The sequence below is a fragment of the Pantherophis guttatus genome, chromosome 2 (genome assembly GCF_059756535.1).
Source record: "Pantherophis guttatus breed Tessera chromosome 2, ASM5975653v1, whole genome shotgun sequence".
Taxonomy (NCBI): domain Eukaryota; kingdom Metazoa; phylum Chordata; class Lepidosauria; order Squamata; family Colubridae; genus Pantherophis; species Pantherophis guttatus.
The window spans coordinates 87,389,251-87,412,150 of record NC_142064.1 but is presented as its reverse complement, the minus strand read 5'-3'; the positions used below and the strand labels follow the sequence as shown (position 1 = coordinate 87,412,150).

The 22,900-nt window shown below is 37.9% G+C and overlaps 1 protein-coding gene across 7 annotated transcripts in view; it reads right to left on the bottom strand.

Moving 5' to 3' along the window:
* KIAA1958 (KIAA1958 ortholog) overlaps nucleotides 1-22,900 on the bottom strand; it is a 96,876-nt gene that overhangs the window by 4,949 nt on the left and 69,027 nt on the right. For 4 of the 7 annotated variants that reach the window (XM_034410601.3, XM_060690406.2, XM_034410600.3 and 1 more), the window contains one exon: nucleotides 13,946-22,122. In XM_034410601.3, coding sequence (XP_034266492.1) covers nucleotides 21,080-22,122 — 1,043 coding nt within the window. In that variant the 3' untranslated portion in view covers nucleotides 13,946-21,079. Of the gene's footprint in view, nucleotides 1-3,890; nucleotides 4,064-13,945; nucleotides 22,123-22,900 lie in introns of those variants that run through there. The other 3 variants (XM_087886358.1, XM_087886359.1, XM_034410604.3) reach the window with 1 other exon arrangement.

Below are 22,900 nucleotides of genomic sequence, written 5' to 3'. Positions count from 1 at the left end.
GAAGATCCTCAGCAGGACAAATGAGGAACTTAATTCTGCTCTTTCTGGATCTCAGAAAAATTCTAAAGCTTGCAATGGTCTTTAAGAAAAGTTCCCCTCTGTGCTCGTTCAAATATCATACTCAAGGAGGAATTTTATTTTCTATCCGAATCAGGAAAGGATTTTGCATCCTCTTGACACCTGCTGTAACCTGATAATTATTAGCTTATTGCATAAATATTATGTAACCGTGCAGCTGATGTTATTTGTATTTTCACAGACTCACATGTCAGTTGTAAACTTGCAAGTGTACTTGATCTCATGTATTATGTGATTTGGTTTGGAAAACACACACACACAAGCACACATATACCACAGATATACATACATACATACTTGCATGGACTTTATATTGTGATGGTTGCATATCACACATCCAGTGCAGAAACCAATTTTCCTGCCTTTCTACTTGGATCATCTTACAGCCGCTGTAAAACTCATAATTAAAATGAAAATTCTAAATGGGTTACAATGAAGGACTGGCAAAACCAGGAGGAAAGCTTAAATGACACTGCCTTTGATACAGAGAAAGTTGCTAGGGACCTTTTCTTTGCGACCCCTTCATCGCAAGATTAATTTCAGCTATCTTCTCTCACATCTGCACATCAGACTTTATTAAGCTGCAAGGAGACACGGGCTCAGTGCCAGACATATTGTGACAAAAGGATCTGAGGGGAGTCGGAGAGACAGATCTGAATAGCAGTAGTTTGAAACGTTAAAATCGTCTGGTAAGATTATTTGATGATTGGAACAAAGCACACATTTTGCAGAATGCCGACAGGTTCTGAGGCGAAGTTTTTAATCAATCCTTCACATTTCTGAAATAGATGTGTTGATGTTTACCATAATTTGGTTGCTATTTTGAGGACATCCAGTGATTTATTTCTAACGCGTGTAGCATCACATACCTCTTCGTAACTATAAGAGAAATGTGTAGAGCTTAAAGCATCATGCATGCAACAGTAAAAGAGGCTGCGGCAGCTTTATTATAAATAGGTTTAATAGATGGTTAGAGATGGTAATGCTGCTCAGAGTCCTTTTCCATGAGATGGGCAGCCATATAAATTGGATAAATAAATAGGTTGTTTTCTGGAAAAGTGTGATAACTCCACACTCACTTTCGTGGCTGCATCAAAAGTTTTGACTCTCCATCTCTCCGAGCAGCTCCCAAAGTCCCCAACTCAAAACTGTCCTGAAAGGACAGGAAGGAGAAGACGAAAATATATTATATTATATTATATTATATTATATTGTATTGTATTGTATTGTATTGTATTGTATTGTATTGTATTGTATTGTATTGTATTGTATTGTATTATATTATATTATATTATATTATATTATATTATATTATATTATATTATATTATATTATATTATATTATATTATATTATTATATTATATTATATTATAATATTATATATTATATTATATTATATTATATTATATTATATTATATTACATTACATTACATTACATTACATTACATTACATTACATTACATTACATTATATTTAAAATCTGTATTTCTATTCGTATACAAATTATATTTTATAATATAGGAGAATACATAAAGGTCAGAGTTGAACTCGAGTCCTTGGTACTCTTCAGCAGCCAACACCTAGATATGCAGGGATTAACACCAGACAAATAATCAAGCAGAAAATAATACCCCAATAAAACCACACCAGCACTAACACTAGCAGGACAAGCTACTGTATATAAATAATGAGCAAATCCCATGCTTAACTGCACTTATGATGTTACCTAGTTGGCTATTGAAATGTCTGCAAGCAAACAATCAAGCTCAGGAACTACCAAGGACTCTACAGATTTCATATCAGAGGTGGGTTTCAGCAGGTTCTGACCAGTTCTGGAGAACTGGTAGCAGAAACTTTGAGCAGTTCGGAGAACCGGTAGTAAAAATTCTGACTGGCCCCGCCCCCATCTATTCTCTACCTCCCAAGTCTCAGCTGATCGGGAGGGAATAGAGATTTTACAGTATCCTTCCTCTAGATTGGGATGGAAATGGAGATTTTACAGTATCCTTCCCCTGCCACATCCACCAAGCCACACCCACCAAGTCATGTCACGCCCGCCAAGCCACACCCACAGAACCGGTAGTAAAAATTTTTGAAACTCACCACTGTTTCATATGTATATTCAACATATCTATGACAGATTATTCAGTTTCATAATTTTTTTAAAAAAAATATTTTCTTGTGTATGTCTCTTTATCCTTTATTTTTCTTTTACTCTTTATCTCTCTCTCTAATTTTCACCTGTTCCTTTGACTTAATAAAGTTGAAGTAATCTGGGTGAAATAATAACTTCATTTGTTATCTCCTACAATAACAGCTATGACTGGCTTGAGTACAGAAAATATCATTTTGAGATGTGTCAAACAATCTTCTAGAAAAAAAATCTAAATATCGAACAGACTAGGTGAATAAATTAGTAAAGATAAAGGTTCTCCTCGCACATATGTGCTAGTCGTTCCCAACTCTAGGGGGTGGTGCTCATCTCCGTTTCAAATCCGAAGAGCCAGCGCTGTCCAAAGACGTCTCTGTGGTCATGTGGCCGGCATGACTAAACGCCAAAGGCACACGGAACACTGTTACCTTCCCACCAAAGATGGTCTCTATTTTTCTATTTGCATTTTTTACGTGCTTTCAAACTGCTAGGTTGGCTGCTGGGACAAGTAACAGGAGCTCACCCCATTACATGGCACTAGGGATTCGAACCACTGAACTGCTGACCTTTCAATCGACAAGCTCAGCTTTTTAGCCACTGAGCCACCACATCCCTACCTGGATTAGATTAGAAAATCATCATTAAAATATACTGGGCTTTACCTGGATTAATCTTCTGTAACCAGGAGATCTCACCCACACAGAAACAAAACATACTCTGAATTTCTATTGAACATGACCAATGATTATGTTAGCTCAGAGTTACAGAAGCCAAAATCCAACATTCTGAAATCTGTAGGATGAGAAAAAACGTAGCCTAAGACTCCTTTTAGATTGGGGTGGGAAACTATGGCCCTTTTATGACATAAACTTCAACTTCCAGAATTCTTGAGGCAGCCATGCTGGCTCAAGAATTCTGGGAGTTGAAGTCTACTAGTTATAAAGGGGCCATAGTTTTCCACCTCTGGTTTAGAAGATTAAGATCACCACTTTAAACTGATCTCAGAAACACACTGGAAATGAATACAGTTTGTTAAGGATATTGGTGTTGTGTTACCAACCAGCAGAGTAAATGCACAAGGAAACGTTGCTGAGAGCAATGAATAAGAGTTATGCAAACTGGTTTATCAAAAGCTTACTTTATAGTAGAAAAACAGTCTCATAGTCTTTAAACAAATTCCAAGTCTTTGCCAGTAAATCAGTCCAGTAGTTACAGAATCTTCTTACCCAACAAACAGTAGTTGGTTAGAATAACAAACTCACTCTGGTTCACAAACCACAATGGTTGCAGATCCATCAAATGATGATTAGCAGAATGTTAGCAACTCCTCTCAATGGTAGCTTATCATATCAGCTCCATACACAATGGCAGCATATCATAGCAGCAACTGAATACGTTACAATACCTTGCTTAAATACTCTCACAACCAGTCATTATCTAATTACAGTATGACTCAGCATTAAAGCATTAAAGTTACACAATAGATATTCATATTAAAGGCACAGAACACATATATTGCCTGGACAACTAGTTAGGCTCAAACCATATCCTAACACAGTTGTTACAACACTGGAATAATATTTTTACTACCTGACCTTAACCTAGCCATTCCGCCAAGGTAATCTTAAAATCCAGGTAACTTTAATCATGGCCCTCACCTTTGTAATGTCCATGTAATCTTTCAGGCCTTTTGTCATGCACCAATATCGCCACACATTCAGAGCATACAAAGTCGCTTTAGTTGTATTTGGGCTTGCAGCACTGATACAAAGGTACTTCAGGTCATCGTAAAAATTGAAGATGGGGAATTTATTCAGCTTTGTTGAATAGGCTGGAAAACAAGAGAAAATGCCGTTTGAAATTCATGTCCATTACTTCAGTTATCGGTCTAATTACACCTGTTCTGGCAAGAATAAAAGACACATGCTTATAATTTAGGAGTAATCAAGTCCCTGGTGAAATCAATCATAAACAAACTAGCAAGCAAGCAAATAAACAAAACTCCTGTTAATTTTAAAGGAGCAGATTTGCATCCTCCAGGAGCCAAAGCAGGAATCTCACCCTCAATTAAACAAACATTTAATGTATTAGTGCAGGTCATATTGAGACCGTCATAATGACAAGATGTAAAATTCCAGGCACGACAATCCTTACAGGTAAAATACCATGCTAATTCATTGCATTGCAGCCTGAAGGCAGGGGAGGGAATCTATAACCAAACTAAAAATACGTTGGCTATTTATTTTTAACATTTAACATTTGTCTTATTAGAACATCCCTACAGCAATGTACTGTAAAGTATTGTGCAAGCCATAGTATTCCCTGTGATGCTCTATGGAAGCAACTTTTGCACTTTGAAGAATCATGATAGGAAGACTATTGATGCCTTTGAACTTTGGTGTTGGATTCCTGAGAATATTGTGGACAGCCGAGAAAACAAATCAATGGATAATCAAACACATCAAGCCAGAAGTTCTCACTCAAGTCACAAATAACTAGGCTTCAATCATCCTACTTCAGACACATTATGCTAAGGCCAACCTCTCTGAGAAAAGATATAATGCTGGGAAAGGGAGAAGGAAAGAGAAGAACCAGCAACAAAGTGGATGGACTCAGTTACAATAGTGAGGAACGCACTGTTGGAAGACCTGAAAGAACAGGTTAGGGACAGATTGTCATGGCAATCTGGTTGTTAGGAGTTAACTACTTGGTGGGACATAATCATCAGTTATCAATGTACTATATAGGATTGTGATTTTGGCAACCACTGCTGCTGAGCCACTCCAAAATTATCAGAATGGGACAACTTGTTGCAGCCAATTCCCCATGGCCAACTCACTATAGCTAACTAGCTGTAGCCAACTCACTGTGGGCAACTCGCCATGGGACAACTCGCCGCAGGACAATTCAACAATTCAATTATTTAAAATATTTTTTCAAATATTTTAATTTTTTGTCATTCACATTTCATTTTGTCCCTCTTTTGGCATCCTTTCTTTAATGATTCTATTCCACCCTTTTTTCAATATTACTGTGACTCTTGTCCTATGGCAAGTTGTCCATGGCAAATTGGCCATGGTGAGTTGGCCATGATGAGTTGTCCTAGAGCCCAAATTAGAGCAAGGCTCTCTTTGTTCAGATGCCCAGGTGCTGGAGAAACTCTGGTTCCTTAAAGATTATTCTATGCATTAATAGATATACAAATTCCTGTGCATGAATTATCTTTTGGGAAGAATTCTCAGAGGAAGAAGTTAGAGATGCTCCAAGGTTGAGGTGCTGCAATTCAGAGTTTACTGTTTTACCAATTACCTCAACCTGTAGAAGCAAAAAAGGCTGGAATGTATATGCTTTAAAAATTAGCTGAAAATTCCATTTTTCCTCAGCAGGTACTATGTAGCTAATTTTAGCTGATCTCAAAAAAACTAAGCTGGATAGAACCTAGATAATAATTGGATAAGTCACCCCTAAAAAATCCTAGCGTGTTTGGTAGATCAGGACATTACAACAAGAAGAAAGCAATGACACAAACTTTGTTATTGCCAAGAAAATTGCATCGACATCTGTCCACGCAGTTGACAGAGCTGAGCTTACCTTAAGGGGAAATTTACCGTTATCTTTTTGTATTAAAAAGCTAGATGAAAATATATTTTAACAAAATACATCTGTAAACCATAGGTCCATGTATCAGATATTATTTCCTGCCAACTATATGCATGTGCACATATCTTTTTTTTCCTATTTCAGAGAGGAACCCTCCCTCCAAGGGTTAGTGAACCTACATGATTAGTGAGGGGCATCTGTTTTGCTAGGTAATTCATTCTGTAGGACAAGTTGATGGCAACACTAGGAGAAACAAGCGGTAGGTCTTGTTGTAACTTGATAAAGGCAAATTATGCGGAATCTGGTTTCTTTAGCCAGATCAGCTCAGATAAATATTTGTTCCCTACATGGTGAACAATTGAATAGATCCAGGCACTTAATTAATAAACAGCTTTACCATCAACACCCACTATTCCCTGGGTCGATAGCTGTGCCCACATTTACTTATATGGGTGCACATTATGTATGTATCAATATACAGTACATTGACAAGAATATATTCTGTGTGTCTCTAAATATTCATCTCTGCTTGTCAATATACTGTACATTGATGCTCATACTGGTTAGAAAACAGTACATTGGCTTTAAGGGAACCGGCAGCCATCAACTTGACTTCTCTAATTATAGCAATATAGCGCTGATGATGTTACCTATTTTAGCAATGAAATGTCTGCAAGAAAATCACCAAGTTCAGAGATCACCATAGAGTCCACGATAGCACTTCAAAAACTGGACCGAAGGGGGAACAAAAAGGGAAGGAACATTCTTCCCTCATAATTCCTACTTTCTGGACTGGTTTCTAGTATGTTGAAATCTCAACTACAAGCAAGCTGACATTTAAACATGCTCAAATCCCAAAACTGCAGGTGCCTGATCTTTGGCTCACCATCACAATGTGTGGGTGGGGGAGAGATAAAAAAATGAATAAAAGAAAGTAATATTGCAATGTGCAGATAAGACTGGAAAGTAATATTGGATCCAGCAAAGGTATCGGTTTCAAACAAGAAAGTCCCTTGATGTGTATTCTACTTGTAACACTAATTCTATTGTATATGTGTTGTTATGTTCTGTCACCTTTTAGCTAAGAAGGTACTTCTCTAGCTACGCCAAGAATACTTAGGGAAAGCAGCTTATTGTGTTGCATTGTTCATTAAGCATGCTTTATGCATCCCTAGGGTGAGTGTTGGAAGCAGAGAAAGTCTTTGGGAACGTCATACGCACCTGCTATGCATTTGGATAACAAATCCACAAGAATAACAGATCCCTTACCGCTATGTTTGTGGTTAAAATGAAGCATGCTTGTCAATAGCTTTTTTTTCCCTCCCAGACTTGAGCTCCCAAGAAATCTGGGTTCATCATCCTAGATTCAAACAGATTTTTTTGAAATGCAGGCTAAAGTGACACAATGTGGATTTCTGCAGTGCTTTGATTCTGATTTGTATCAGGAGGGGTACCATGGAAGGACTCTTAGAAAATTGCTTTCTTGGTCAGTAGGGAGAGAGCAACAAAGAAGGTATTGCTTGAATTGCAGTAACCAGGATGTTAGTCTTTCTATTTAATGATCAAGACAGCATTTCAGGGGTCTTTGTCATTATTATTTTTTTAAAAAAATTAAGAACTTATTCTTGGTTTTTATTACAAATTCTCATAAAATTATCAGTACACTGGAGACTACAAAAAGCCAGTGGCAACAGAAGATGAATGTGTCTTGATTTTATTGATCAATGAATTATTACAAGGTTAGCTGAGAGAGAGCCAGAGAGCACAAAGCATACCTTATGTAGCAGTATACCAGCCAACATTGGCTCATTCATTCATTCATTCATTCATTTATTCAATTTCTATAGTCTCCCATCTCACTCAATGACTCTGGGCAGCTTGCAATTTTAAAAAAAATCTTGTAATCAAAATATTAAAAACATTTGCAAACAATAAAAACATCCAAAATAAATATACTGTATTTTTTGGACTATAGAACACACCTTCCCCTCTCCCCCAAAAAGGCTGAAAATTTGGGTGCGTCTTGTACTCCAAATGTAGCTTTTTTGAAGCCTTTTTTCAGCCTTAATGAGGCGCTAGCGAGTGAAGCAAAGATCTCCATGCTTTTCCTGTTCCCTCCGACTCTCAGCTGTGCTTTAAAAGCTTTTTATCCAGCCCTAACGAGAACTAGCGAGTGAAGCAATCTCTGTGCTTTGTCTGCTTTTCTCATTGCTGCTCCCTCTCAGCTGTGCTTTAGAAGCTGTTTTTTATCCCCAAGCAAGGAATTAAAAGCGCGTGCGCACTCAAAACCAGCAAACTAATGTGCTGAAGCTGATCAGACTAAGGACGCTAGCCAGATGAATACCTGGTAGGCAGATTTTTTTTTCCTATTTTCCTCCCCAAAAACTAAGCTGTGTCTTATACTCCAGTTTGTCTTATACTCCGAAAAATATAGTATATAGCAGCCAAGATACTTGGCCAGTTAGCAATATACAAGGGTCCACACCCAATTTTACAGTTTGTCGTTCTTTTGAACTCAGTGCTTGCTTAGTCCATGAAGGATTCCAAGATATCTTGATATGTCAACAATTGCCAATTTTAAGTCTAAGTTTCATGAAATGGAGATGCAAGTGTCACCTACCATCTGTTGAAAGCTCCAGTATTAAAATTAAAAGCTGGAATGTCATTGCTGCTGCCTGACCTTTCATTCTCACTTTTGGCCCTGCTTATCCAATCATCTTTCTACTCTAAATTTATGAAGGAGAGAACTAAGCACCATCTATAGTTCATCCTACTCTTCTGTCTTTTTCACCAAGGTTATTTAAAGGGCTTTCAATTGGATATCCAGGTAAAATGATTACAAATAATTTTTTAAAAGAGAATAGAGAGCTTGAAAGTGATTCTTAGAGCCCAGGTGAGCAAATTCATCATGCACACAGTTTACCTATTATTAGTCAGTCCTGCTATACGGAGATATATGTGTATTTCTGGTGAAATTATAATGAGAATAATTTCTGTATTTGAATCTATAAACATAAATCAAGCTATACACATTTTATGCAAATCTGTGTCTCCTTTAAAAAATGAATTACATAGCATGGAATCATAACTATAAATGAATTGACCCAGCATCTTCTAGTGAAAATTACAATGAAACAAATCATATAACAAGAAAAAATAAGACAAGAATAGCACGGTTCATAAAGATAAGTACAAAATGTAATTGAGACATAGGATATATTCAGTGGCTTCTACTAGTAATAGCAACAACTACACAATTCACAACTTTCCTAGATATTTTTATAAATTAATCTTGCAATAGCTGATCTATAATTGCTGGTTGGGATTGATTTGAAAATTTGCTGACAATGGCACAAGGAACTTAAGGTGTCAGATATACAATAAAGGGCAGTTTAATAGCATGAATCACAGATACAGCTTCAATATTTAAATGCAAAAGAAGTCCTGCTAAGAGATATTATTGTAATGTTCTATTATCACTATTGAGGGTAAGTTATTTATTCATGAATGTAAATGTCTTTCTATGTGGAGTGTGAAGGATATTTTGAAAATATTTGCCATAGCTGATAAACATTGTTATGTTTATTAGGTACAGTGGTACCTTGGTACTTAACTGCTTTGAAACTCGTCAAATTTGATACTCAATGCATTTTGACTTGAAAATTTTATCCTAGCACCGTGTTTTCCCCAAAATAAGACCCTGTCTTATATTTTTTTGAACCCTGAAATAAACACTTGGCCTTATTGCCATGCGCTCAAAAGCCCGATTGGGCTTATTATGAGGGGATGTCTTATTTTGGGGAAAACAGGGTATTCTTTGGTTGTTTGGTACTCAACACACAAGCTAAAACTTGTTGATGTTGGCTGCCTTGTGACCCACTATATAATTCCTTCTCAGAAAAGAATTATTTGGTACTCATTGTTTTTGGTACTCATCGCGCCTTCTGGAACCAGTTAATGTTGAATACTGAACTACCACTGTATTTATCATATCTAGCAAATATGAAACTTTGGAGATTGCAAAATCTTATTTGTTTGTTTATTCGTGACTGAAGCATCACATACTGTACAACATAAAATTTAAAATTTAAAATACAAGATTCAAATAAGTACAAATTAAACAGATCTCTGATTTTGGCAAGGCATTACAGAAGACAAAAAAATGAAGAGAGAAAATGTAAATGGAAGTTAAAGGTTTTTAACACTACATTCTACAATATCATTAATTTGCTTGTTTGTTTAAACTTCATGTTTCAAAGTCAGAGGTGTCAAACTCGATTTCATTGAGGGCTGCATTAGGTTTGTGTTTGACCTTGGAGGGCCAGGGGGGAATGTGGGGCGTGGGCATGGCCATGGTGGGTGTGACATGGAACTCATGTTGGGGCACCTGTGGTGACCAAGTGCTAAGGCAGAACTTTCCTGAGACCCTCCCTCACTCTCATTATAATCTACTTCCTTCCTTCCTTCCTTCCTTCCTTCCTTCCTTCCTTCCTTCCTCCCTCCCTCCCTCCCTCCCTCCCTTCCATCCTTCCTTCCCTCCCTCCTTCCTTTCCTTCCTTCCTTCTCTTCTTTTTCTTTCCCTCTTCTTTCCCTTTTTTCTTCCTTCCCCCTCTTTCCTTCTTTTTCCTTCCTTGCTCTCTTCCCCTCTTTCCTTCTTTTTCTGTCTTTCCTCTTTCCCTTTCTCCTTTCCTGTCCCTTCTTGGATGCTCAAAGGCAAAAGGGGAAACATTTCTCCTTTTGTTTTGTTTTTAGTTTGTTTTGATAGCCCTCTGCCAGAAAAAACATGCAGCCCACCCGAGCTCCATTTTCACTAGCAGAGGCACTGTGGGCCAGTCCTTTGTTGTTTCCAGGCTGGCCCCGTGGACCAGATCTAGGTACCCTGTGGGTCAGATCGGACCCTCGGGCCTTGAGTTTGACATCCCTGTTCTAGATGGTCCATCTCCTTCAAGGAGTGGAGTGTGTTGACAGAAATCAGATTATATTTTGCCTTGCAATTTTTTTAAAAAAGTATATTTATTAAATTAGAGATTCCTGAGAAAGTTCTGAGTGTAACCCAAAACCATCACAGCACAGGGTAAAACATGAAAGCCAGTCTAGTAAAATCATTTTCAGAACTCTAAAGTTCTGAATGGCCTTGATATTTTCTTGTATTTTGGTAGGAAAGAAAAATTGCAGAGACATCTCAGTTGAATTGAGTATTCGATGCAGAGGAGCTTCTTTCTGTTGCATCATGGAAGCTTGCAACAAACTGGATAGGGCTGTAACTAGGTTTAAAAGCTGGACATCAAAGTGCAATGTTCTAGATCTTGCAACAAATGAAATGGGAATCACCAGAGGCTACAGTGCTTTGGTACTACAGAATCTGCCACTCTTCAGCCATGAAAACCGGGCATTTGTATAGTTTTACATTTTAAATTTGCATAATTTTAACATTTTAATTGCTTTTCTATTTATCTTGTTATGGTCTGAAAGCCCCCCCGCCCCTTCCCCCAATCCCCAAGGCTGCCTTACTGGAAAGATGAACAGCATAGAAATTTAACAAACAAATAAATCATATAAAATTTCTTCTGTTTTCTTTTCTGCTCTATGTCATAGGTTGGCTCAAAATATATCAAGGGTATATTTTCTCTATTATAATTGTTGCTGCTCTCTCCCCCCGTTTACAGTCTGTCAAAGATTCTACTGCAGTGTTATTAACAGTGTCTGCTTAGGATTCTTTAATTTTCTCAATATTTCATCTCGTTCACAATTTGGCAGTGCTTCAGAGGAGTTAATCAGCCCTGCTTCCTGACCTTCATACATAATTTTTCTCTCGTGGTTATCTCAGGTGTTCATTTAAACTACTCTTTGTCAAGGGCAGGGCTGAGGTCTCTGCGATGATTTGATTCAACATTTTACTTTTGTGGCTTAAAGGAATCATCACTTCAGTTTGAATGTGTAAGTTGAAAAATCAGCAGGTTTTGCACTCCGTAATATGATTTGGAAAATACCCCAAGGATGGTTCCTTTTGAGCGGGGTACCAGCAATTCTGGAATGTCAACAGAATTCTCTATTTCACCAGGTAATCAAGAAGTTGATACTGATCCTGAGAATTTGACTTAGAGAAAGAATAATAGCCCTGTCAGTATTCTAATAACTCTTATTTGTAATCATCCGTAAAGAGGCCTTGTTACTTTGAAGGCTCTCGTTCTTGATTTCCCTCTATCTTTTTTACTGCACAATAATGAAGATTTTCTACATCAGGGTTCCCCAACCTTTCCGGGTTGGTGGCCCAGAAGGGGGGGCAGGGAAGAAAGAGGGGATGATTATGTGGGAGCGGCAAATGCATGTGTCCAAGTGGGGCTGCGAGAGCCCACAACGAGGGTCCCGTGAGTGGGGCCGCGAGCTCCCACTCATGTGAGAGGGGCTGTGTGAGAGGGGCTGTGTGAGAGTGCAGAGGCATGCGCTTCAGCTGTCTCATGCGGCCCAGTGGCGAGTAGCCTGTAGCTGTAGCCCGGTAGTAAGCTGCGGACCACAGATTGGTGATCCCTGTTCTATGTGGTATATATTCCTCTCTGTGGTATACTTATGGGACTTGGAATTTAAGCGTTTGTCTAGACCAGGTTTAGCCTGCTTCTTCTTAACATCAATATTTTGTGCTTCCTCAATAATTTCTAGAGTTATATAGGGTATTTTGGGGGAAATACCTTGCAAGTTTTTTTTAAGGCATCCACATTGTTGTTTACTGTTGTTAAATATTCAGAAATGGGAAATACTTTTTGTGGACCTTGCCTAGGTATAAAGTCCATGACACAGTCCTTTGTGATGTTTTCATCATGAATCTCCTTTGCAGAAATTGGAAATGCAGGAGTGCGGGTGGAAGCCGGGAGTGGCTGCAGTCTCAAGGGGAGGAATTGTAATATCATTTTGATACAGTAGTGCAGTCCACCTTTACCTAAATGGAGGAAGAGAGTTCTAGCAGTTATGGTTTCTCAATTTTTATTTGGGAGTCCGATTTTAAAGTATTTTATCAGTTCAAGATGTAAAGATGGCTTGTTTATTTCTTCTATCTTTAATTTGATTTAGCATTTTCTTGTGCTAAGACATCAACCATTTTTGTGCGTTTTGATGGCTTTGCATTGACCTAAATATTCTCTTAGGGGCCCTGATGAATCAATGAGGTTTTTTAATGCCCTTTGTTCACTACATGATTATTTAATATTCTGCACAGATCTATGAATCTCAGGTTTTTGTCACATTATTTAGGTCGGATTCATTTGAAGGAATTTTCGTTAGATAAAAATGAGCTCAAGATACACGGACCTTATGCACGGTCACTCATGCCCTCGTTACTTCCCGTCTGGACTACTATAATGCTCTCTACATGGGGCTCCCCTTGAAGAGCATCCGGAGACTCCAACTGGTCCAGAACGCAGCCGCGCGGGTGATTATGAGGGCGACATGGCGCTCCCATGTAACACCTCTCCTGCGTGAGCTGCACTGGCTTCTGGTGGTCTTCCGGATGCGCTTCAAGGTATTGGTTCTCATCTTTAAAGCGCTCCATGGCTTAGGGCCTGGGTATCTACGAGACCACCTTCTGCCACTGATGACCTCCCACCGGCCAATACGCTTCCACAGAGAGGGTCTCCTCAGGGTGCCGTTGGTCAAGCAATGGTGACTGGCAACCCCCAGGGGGAGAGCCTTCTCTGTGGGGGCACCCGCCCTCTGGAACGAGCTACCCCCAGGGATATGACTGATCCCGGACCTCCGTACTTTCCGTTGGGCTCTGAAGGCTTTTCTATTTCAGCAAGCAGGCTGGCTTAAAATTTTTAATTGGTTAATTTTATGGGTAAGGGGTTTTAAATTGGGGAAGCCAAATTGATTTAATTATTTTTAAATTATTTTAATTTTCATATTGTATGTATTTTAATCCTGGCTGTTCACCGCCCTGAGTCCTTCAGGAGAAGGGCGTTATAAAAATTTAATAAATGAAATGAAATGAAAATGAAGATTAAGGTGCAAATTTATCCAACATATTTTAAGACTGCTTACATATGGTACCTTGAAACAATCAGTAACACACAACAGGTGTCAACATTGTACATCCAGAGAAATCAATCACTTCGAAAAAAAATACCATGTCCATCATTTTTTAATAGAACCATGGGAGAAAAAAAAACGAGTTGGAAAAAAAAGTCATCATTAGCCAATACAAAATAAAAATGTCTTACAAAATATTCAAACATACAAGCTACATTTTGCTTACAAGAATCACATCATTGTCTGTATAAAGATTGATACACGTTTTAAAATCATTTCATGGAATACAGCTCTTCCCTGTTTAATAAATTGCACACACTTTGTATTGGGGTGTCAAAGAGGTGCAGGTACATGAAGGAAGGAAATTCCCCAAAGCAAACATGGCAAACATTTTCTTTAGTGTGTGAAGATTTATTTTGTTGCTTTTTCCAGTCCTCTTGCTTTTATTTTTTGCAAGACTAGCAAATTGCCATTCAGTCCCAATCTAATGACCCCGATTTGTTTAGCGGTAGGAAATTAACAAAGGAAATTGTGAGAGGCTATGCATACTTTTTTTTTAAGCATATGTGCTATATTCACATTAGGGAGCTATAATTAAATCACAACTTCCCACAATAGGCTAGTAGGTTAAAATGCAATCTTCCCCGCTTTTTATATTCTCCTGATGGGAAGGTTGAAGTCCAAAAAATCTGGAGCCTGCCAACTTGAGAAAGCTCTTAATGATCAAAATGTGATTAATTATAACATTTACATCTGGTAATTGCCAGTAAACACCTGGTAATTCCCAAAAAAATATGTTTTCCCAAACCTTCTGTGCTATACCTGTAACAATTTAAAAATGGCCACTATATCAACAAAGACTAACATTTCATGAGGTTCTATTCTTTAACCATGTATTGGGTGACTATTCTCTCTCTCTCTCTCTCTCTCTCTCTCTCTCTCTCCCTCCCTCCCTGTGTTTGTGTGTTTTAATTTAGGCTGCTCCCATTTTGCATAACCACACAAGTGGCAGCAAAATCCATTAAGCTTACTGTTCTTCACTAGCAATGTTATAATTCTGAAGCTGTTAAGTACTTCCAAATCTTCCTGTCTTCTAGCAAGTCTGCCATTGTCCATCCTACTCAGTTTAGTTTGTTCTAAATGACAATACATTGTGTATCTCTGCAGGGTCCTAAACAGTGAGCTTGATCATAGCAATTTGGTTTGACAAAGCGGCATTCTTGGCGTACAGTGCTACCGATCCCTAGCATAAAGGTACCCTATAATAATACGTTGAGAAAATAGTTTAGCGAAACATTAGGAACTGTTATTGCAAAGTACACCCTTGGGAGTATCTCCTGATTAAGATTCCATTAAAATTGTATTTTTCTGAGGAGCTAAATATTCTCTACAGCACTTTCTTCCAAATTAAATACTTATCATTTATTTTCTGGGTTCTGTAAAACAAAATAGGCTATGAATTTAAAGCTAACTTTGCATGATTGACTCAAACCACCAACGTATTAACCATCTGCCATTTTACTGTATAAAGGGTGGGGAGTAGAGATACCTCTTTCTCTCTCTTTTCTTCCACCATTAACTATGGGGTGGAACAGCCAAACTCGGGTACACAGGAGAAATTAGGGGTCCTAAAAATTCTAAAAGATTCTTCTCCACACTGATCACTCATCTCCACCATACTGCAGCCAAATGGGATGCCACTGTGGTTTCTTGACATATCAAGAGTACGTCACTGATAAAGCATCTACATTAGTAGGTCTTTCTCTTCATAAACCCAAGCATCTGCCATAGCACAAGAAATTCTTCTACTCCTCTTAATATCTCTGTTCCATTTTATAGGAAGGTTAGAGTGGCACGGTAAATATACATAAGATTGTACTGCAAAAGTGTTATTTCAATTATTTGTAGGAAAAATAAGCATTTGTGTCCAGAATAGTAACTATACATACTTCATGCTCTTTGACTGCCTGTGTTGGGCAGCACACCCTAAAGGTTTGGCACAATGTGTCTAATATAACATATTATTTTCCTTCTAAAGAGGCACTCATATGGGCATTAAAATATTAATTTTGTGGAACTGTGAATTTCCACAACCTCCCAGTAAACAACACTATTCCCACCCACCTTCCTCCACTAAAGCTACAATAGATGTGTATAGCAGCAATGGTTAATGATCCATCCTACAAATATCACAAATGCACCTATGAAGCATGCATATTTAACAGGAACACCACTGGATTACGCAATGCATAGAATTGTTATTGTTAATATTCCCTTCTCTCAAAATGTCACTGCTTTTTAAAAAAAAAATGTTGAAGATATCTTTAGAGCAGAGAACTGCTAGGAAGAACTGGACCAGCTAACTCCTGTATTTTTAATGCTCACACGTTTTCCAGTGATCCATAGGGTTAAAAATGCCCTTACATTGTCTCCATAATAAATTGCTTTGAAATAATTTATTTAGGCAGAGCTGGGATAATACTTTAATTACCCAAAGTAAATTAATATCCGTGCAGAATACTTTTTATAATCAGACGTTTTTCTGTTAACATGAATAGAAATACAGGAGGAAAAAAATCTAATACCCTTGATTGAAATTTTGGTATGGTCACAAATAGATAAATGGCTTTGGTGCATAGATTTGTTCCCTAAACAACTAGCTGCCTGTCCTTGGATAAGAAAATACAACAATACAATGTATTAACTCAGTTTTAGAACTAATTTATTAAGGGAGCATTTGTATTGTCTGATGCAAAATTAATCTGTAATTAAGAACTATGGTTATTTCCTAAAAGTTCTGCTGTTCACAAAGCAGGAGGATCCAACATACATAGCTGAATATCTACAGAGGTTCCACAGTTTTGTATAAAGGAGGCCAATTTTTTAAAAAAAACTCTACATGATTACTTGATGCGCCCAGATATCCACTAAACTTTGAGTATCTCTTTCCTGTCATCTAGTGGTTTTTTGGACTTCTGCAGTCTATAAAAGATGCTGTACCCTTTATACTTGCCTATCTTTCATTGCTAGATGTTTTCGTCATCACAAATTTATGTAGGCCGCATCTAAGTAATGTTAAATAGAGCACTTAGAAATTCCCACCAAAAAATGTTAATAGGTTTGCAGGCTTTTCAACCTCTCCTGAAAGCTGTGCCTTTTCCCTAGCAGTTGGATGTATAGATGTTACTAGATAATAATGTTTGCTCTTACATTGCACGATACCTCTACTGATGATTCTCTAAGGCCAGCAATACAATACTTAAATGCATAAAAGCAGTTCAAGATTTTCCATTTGTGAATTTCTAAGCTATTTCAGGTACTGACCAGTATAAAGCCGCCTATGTTCATTTGCTTTTATCTACAAGATTCAGTAGAAACCCTGCCATTTGTCAGTCTTGCCAACATCCTTCAATTAACCTCAATGTTAAGCAATACATAAAGTGGTGTCACAAACGAATAAGGCCAAGCAATTACACTTGTCAGCAAGGCATGATGTGGGGACAATTAAAGGAAAGAGGCTGCTCACTGGATCAGGAGTTCGTAATTGACTAGCAAGTTTTAAGCAAAGGTTAAATTCTCAGTCTGGTCCCTATTATAAGTCTGTGCTAGTCTGTAAACAATTTAGAATGGTTTGATTCTATCTTGTGCCTTCTGATTTTTTTTTCAAAAAAAGCTAGAAAGGTGATATACAACTGTTCATGGACATTTTAATTAATACTCTTTTAGCTAGTACAGGTAGTCCTCAGTTAACAGCTATTCATTCAGCAACCATTTGAATTTACGACAGTGCTGGAGGAAGAGACTTACAACTGGTCCTTGAACTTGCATCCATTCCCTGTCCATCCACTGTGTCTTTGCAAACACTACATCCAGATTGTAATTACAATGGCCACAGTGCCCTGCAGTCACGTGATCATGATTTATGACTTTCATTACCAGCTTCTGACAAGTGAAATGAATGGGGAAACCAGCAGGAAGTTGTGAATGTGCATGTGATGTCACACTGCAGAGATTTGCCTAGTGACTGCAACTAGAAGTGCCAAAACTATGTCATAGATCAGCGCAGTCATGCAACATCACAATTTACTACTGCATCCCTTAGTGATGGAATTCCCTAGTTCAATCACCATTGTTAACTGAGAACTACCTATATTCATAAGCTTCCCACTTCTTTCAGTGAAATCACTACTTAAGGGATAGAGGGTCATTAAGAAATATGAGACTCACATTTTAAAGGACAACTGACCAAAATGTACAATCACAGGTTTTTTCTACATTGCTGAGTTGAAGTGCTACCCAGCCATCTTGTAAAAAAACCCCAAACTCAACCGACACAAAATTTGCAGGTCCAGTTGCATCTGTTTACAGTCATAGTCACCTGACTTCCTTCCAAAATAAAGCAATTACAACCCAGCCTATATTATACAGCTAAATTCTCCTTGGACTTTGTTGGAATAGAAGGGAAGATTAACTGCAATGTAGCAAAAGATTATTTAAACCTGCCTCATGAAGGGGACCTTTCCAAAGTACTGATTTTTTTTCTTCATCCATTCTCTTGTAGACTTGCTGATACGTTTAGGATCATTATCTTACTGGAAGATGTTGATGTGCTTCAGACGATGGAGAGATACACTTATGGTATATTTTTCAGTGATCGAAAGCAGAATTCATGCTTCCTTCAATAATGCTAAATCATCCAGGTACTGAGACAGAAGAGCATCTTTAAACCATGACACTACCAACTTCATGAAGTCGTTATTCTAGCATTTAGCAATTGGTTCCTAAATTATTTAAAGAGCCTTTCTATCGGCACCATTCCAGGCCACTTCCATCAGCTTCCTCTTCCTTCCCCGTACTTTTCATTCCAGCTAGTTATTCAATCATCAGCATGCATGACCATTAAACTACAACGGTCAACAGGAATGAAAACAAGTCAGGGAGAAGAAAAACCTGACGGAATCAGACTTGTGGCACAGCTGCTGGAACGGCTCCATCTTCTCCAGCTAACTTCAAGAGATCCGTAGCTAAGTTAGCTTCTTTTCTTTCATTCCCATCACTTTTGTCCGATGTATGTAATTTAATGGGGATGATGCCTTTTTAAAATTAATAATATGTAAGTCACTTTAGATGCCTTTCTGGCTGAAGACAAGTATAAATTGCTGTGAATAAGTAATTACTTTACAGGAGAAGAAAGGGAAGGTTAGTGTGCAAGGAAGGAGCTGCTACAGGAAGATTCATTTCTTGTCAGATAAATGCTAGCAGAAATTAGAAATGCATAATTTGAAATAAGATTTGTTTATCACCGTGAAAGAGGATTCATAGGCAGAACAAGACACATCCTCCCAGTTTGTCTAAGCGAAAGCAACACTTTGAATTTAACTACATTATTCTCTTATGAAGAGTGGACAGATGACATTCACTTGTCCCCAGGACCTGTTTAACATATTTTATTGCATAAAATAGGCAGCAAATGCCAGTTCCCAGCAACCCACTAATCAAGTGTTTAATATCCGCAACTCTTCTTCTACTTTAATGCCTAAAATGGATGGGTGGGAGGAAATCTACAAGAGCTTTACCTGCTCCCTGGCTTTAAAGTATTGCCCCAATTCTCTATGATACAATTAAATTACAAGTCCATATTTTTATAAACAAATCAGTAAGTGCTTTTCTCTTGCCTCTATCAAGAAATGTTTCATGGTGACCCATTGTTGAACCCTGACAATATGGCGGTATTTCTATAGCCCTCTTTGAGAAAAAAAAGGGCAAAGACTAGACAAGCTGTTTCTTTTCTTTTGCATCAAAGATTCATCAATTCCAATCTTTCTTTTGGCTGCCATCTAGTAATTGTCTGGATGTTTGCAATCCACGTCCATTAGTACAACTACTGATCTTCCAGATTTTTCCTTCCCTTGAGACAGGGCCTTGAGACAGAGCCTTGAGACAGCTGCTCTGCAATTTCTTACCTATTCTCCTGCACAGCTACCTTGCCATCCGATCCACAATTATACAATGTACACATGAAGTATGGATATTGCAGTTATTGATAATTAATTGTGGAATTATCCCAATTATGGAGCTCCACCATTGTGGAGGGCTCACAATCCAGTAGAGTTAAGCAATCTTAAATCAGCCAGAGTCAGACTATTTTGGATTGTAGTTATTCAATGCAGCAAATTAAAATGTAGTTCAATGTTCAAAAACATGTTTAAAACACACAGAAATGAAGTGGCTAAATAGAAAATACTAAAAGACAAGCCTTCCAAAATTAACAGTCTTCCTACTTGCCATGATATTTCTTTTGCGTATTAATTAATAGTATTTTTATTTTTAAACAACTGCTATTTTGTTAGCATTTTTCTTTTTCTTAGCTGGCATAACTGACATTCAGGGACCTAAATCGTAAACAGAAAACACTGCAATAAATAGCAACTTTTTTTTATTCTTTTCCTTCTCCATAGCCTCATCAACACAATTTTTTTTTTAAAAAAAATCTAGCTTAACTACAAAAAGAACTAAACAAAGTAGAAAAATATTCCTGTCTTCATTCTCTCACAAACCAAATTCATGCCACTTTTAAAAGGCTTGAGAATTTGAGGATGATTCTACTTTTAAAAATGAAGATGGGGCACTTTTCAAAGGCAATGAAAGCAAATGCCTGAAAGCATTGCCGAACGGTATAGAGGCAATTCCAAAAATTTGCCCTTATTCATGATGCCTTCAAAGAACTTCACATAACATATCAACATCATAACTTTTAATCGTCTCCATATCTATTCAGTCATAGGGAGGGTTTATTGGGGCTTTTAATAAAGAATTATCAATATTGTCTTACATTTTAATTTGCATCTTGCTTCGGAAAGAAGTGACAGTTAATCAAATTTCACACTGACTAAAGTTTAAAATGTGGGTAATGCTAAAATTCGGGATAGCCTGAAAATTATTTTCCAGTTTTATAATCAGCCATTAAATTAGCACCCCATAAATATGCTTCTTTATTCACCATCAGCATTAAGAAATACTATATAAATTAGTCTAAGCTATTTCTATTCACATATTCATAAAAAGAAATATATATATATTTATATATGTAATAAGTATATATAAATGTTTTGATAATGGGATTTAACACTGGAGAAAGGCGAGTCCGATGAGAACTATAGGATCACAGACAATGCATGTTAACGGACACCAAAGCTTCAAGAACCTCATGGTCACACTGAGCGTCCTTTCAAGCTGTATCCGAAGAAGAGTCATAAGATGCAGACACTATGAAGTTGCCAGTGCTAGAATGGCTTGCTACAGACTGAGCAGCCTGTTGGCTTAGGTTGTTGCAGATTAGCACCAGCTGGTTACTCTGGGCTTCCGAGAGGGTGCTGCAGCTCTGGTACACACTGAAGTTGGTCTTCCTTCCGGGAATATTCCCTTTCTCACACATAGTCTTGACCATCTTGGCTAGTTTGTTCTTACCTAGGGCCTGACAATTGTACCAGTGTAATGCAGCTAGATTAACAACTGGCTTAATGGATAAGTAGAAAGGGGCATCCTCATACCGCATCGCGGGGGGACGCCTTTGCGCATATTCCTTGTAATCTTGCACAGGGCAAGTCTGTGGAGCGTGCTGAGTTGCATACACTCTGGAATCTGTGCCTGTCCTCTTAATCTTGGCATTCCCGTCACTGCCATCTTGGCCCATCCATTCCAAGTATTCTAAGCCGGTCTCTGTCACCCGAAGTCTAATGTCCCCCCATTTGAGAGTTGACCCGTGGAAGCCAGTACAATGGCCAAAGGCCTTTGTGTTGTTGAGCCAGACAAGGTTCAGCAACCCCTCGGGATTATATCGGCTTAGCAGGCCCCTTTTGCGGAGAATCAGCTCATCGGCAAAAGTAAGCTTCATTGATTTGTGGGGCTTGTTGCCTTTGCCTTTGCACCTCAGTTCCATCTGCTTCTGCTTCAGTGCTTCTTGGGACCTCTTGAATTCCTTGTCTCGGGTGATGCTGTATCCATATCGATGCTCTTTGAGATACCGCTCCAGCCCACATTGGTAGTTGGCCAAGCTGTTTGGCTCATATTCTGAACCATCTTTCTGCCGAGCATCGACAAAAAATGATGCTAGGTAAGCATCTAGTTCTTTGCAAGGAATAATGTAGATCTCCCTCGTTTCTGAAGGATATTTAGAGATGAGAAACTCTCTGAAGTTTCGGAGAGCTGTCTGGGTACTGCGAATAGTTTTCTCATTTTGCTCTCTAAGTTCGGCAGCTCTCTCATCTTGGTCTGGGAGAAGCAAAAGAAGTGATATGTGAGAACAAACTCATGGGATGCATAATGTTTCTCAAATTATGTTTTTCCTTAAAACAAAATGAAAATCAATTAATGTTCACAAAGATTGCAAAGGTGTTATTCATTACATACCTGTCAAGCACGGACAGCCAACTTCTGTTTCACAAATGATGTTACTAAAGATATGAAAAAAAACTTAATATATATATATTCTTCAACTCACTGGCACACATTTAATTTACAGAGATTTGTAGGGAGAAAAACCTGAGATTTAGATTGGTCTACATTTTGGAAGAATCTAGAAAATAGAAAATATTTTACATCGATTCCACTGTTGAATGGAAAGGTCCAATTAAGAAAACAATACTGAATAATTTCATTTGTGAAATCAGAGGCTGTACTGGTTCCATGTTTATATACTTTTATAATTATTATATATTTATAATTAAACACTTTATAACATGCTAAATAAGCTGATCGTTTGGGTATTAAAACATATTAATATAATGTGTTAATTTACAAACAACTCACATTCTTTAAGCAAGTCTAGGACAGTGCACAGTTTGTACAAAGAACAAAACTGTAAGCAATTCATCTCCTCAGAGACTGAGCTGCCATGTTGGGTGCTCTTGACTCATGATCTATTGAGAAAATCTTTCTGTCTGATAACAAACAATTTACAAGTAAAAAGTCGCTTTGAAAACTGAAAATTTAAAAAGTTGTGATATCTTTCTCTTTAGAGTCCTAGAAAAACTGTCTGAAGGCTGCCCAC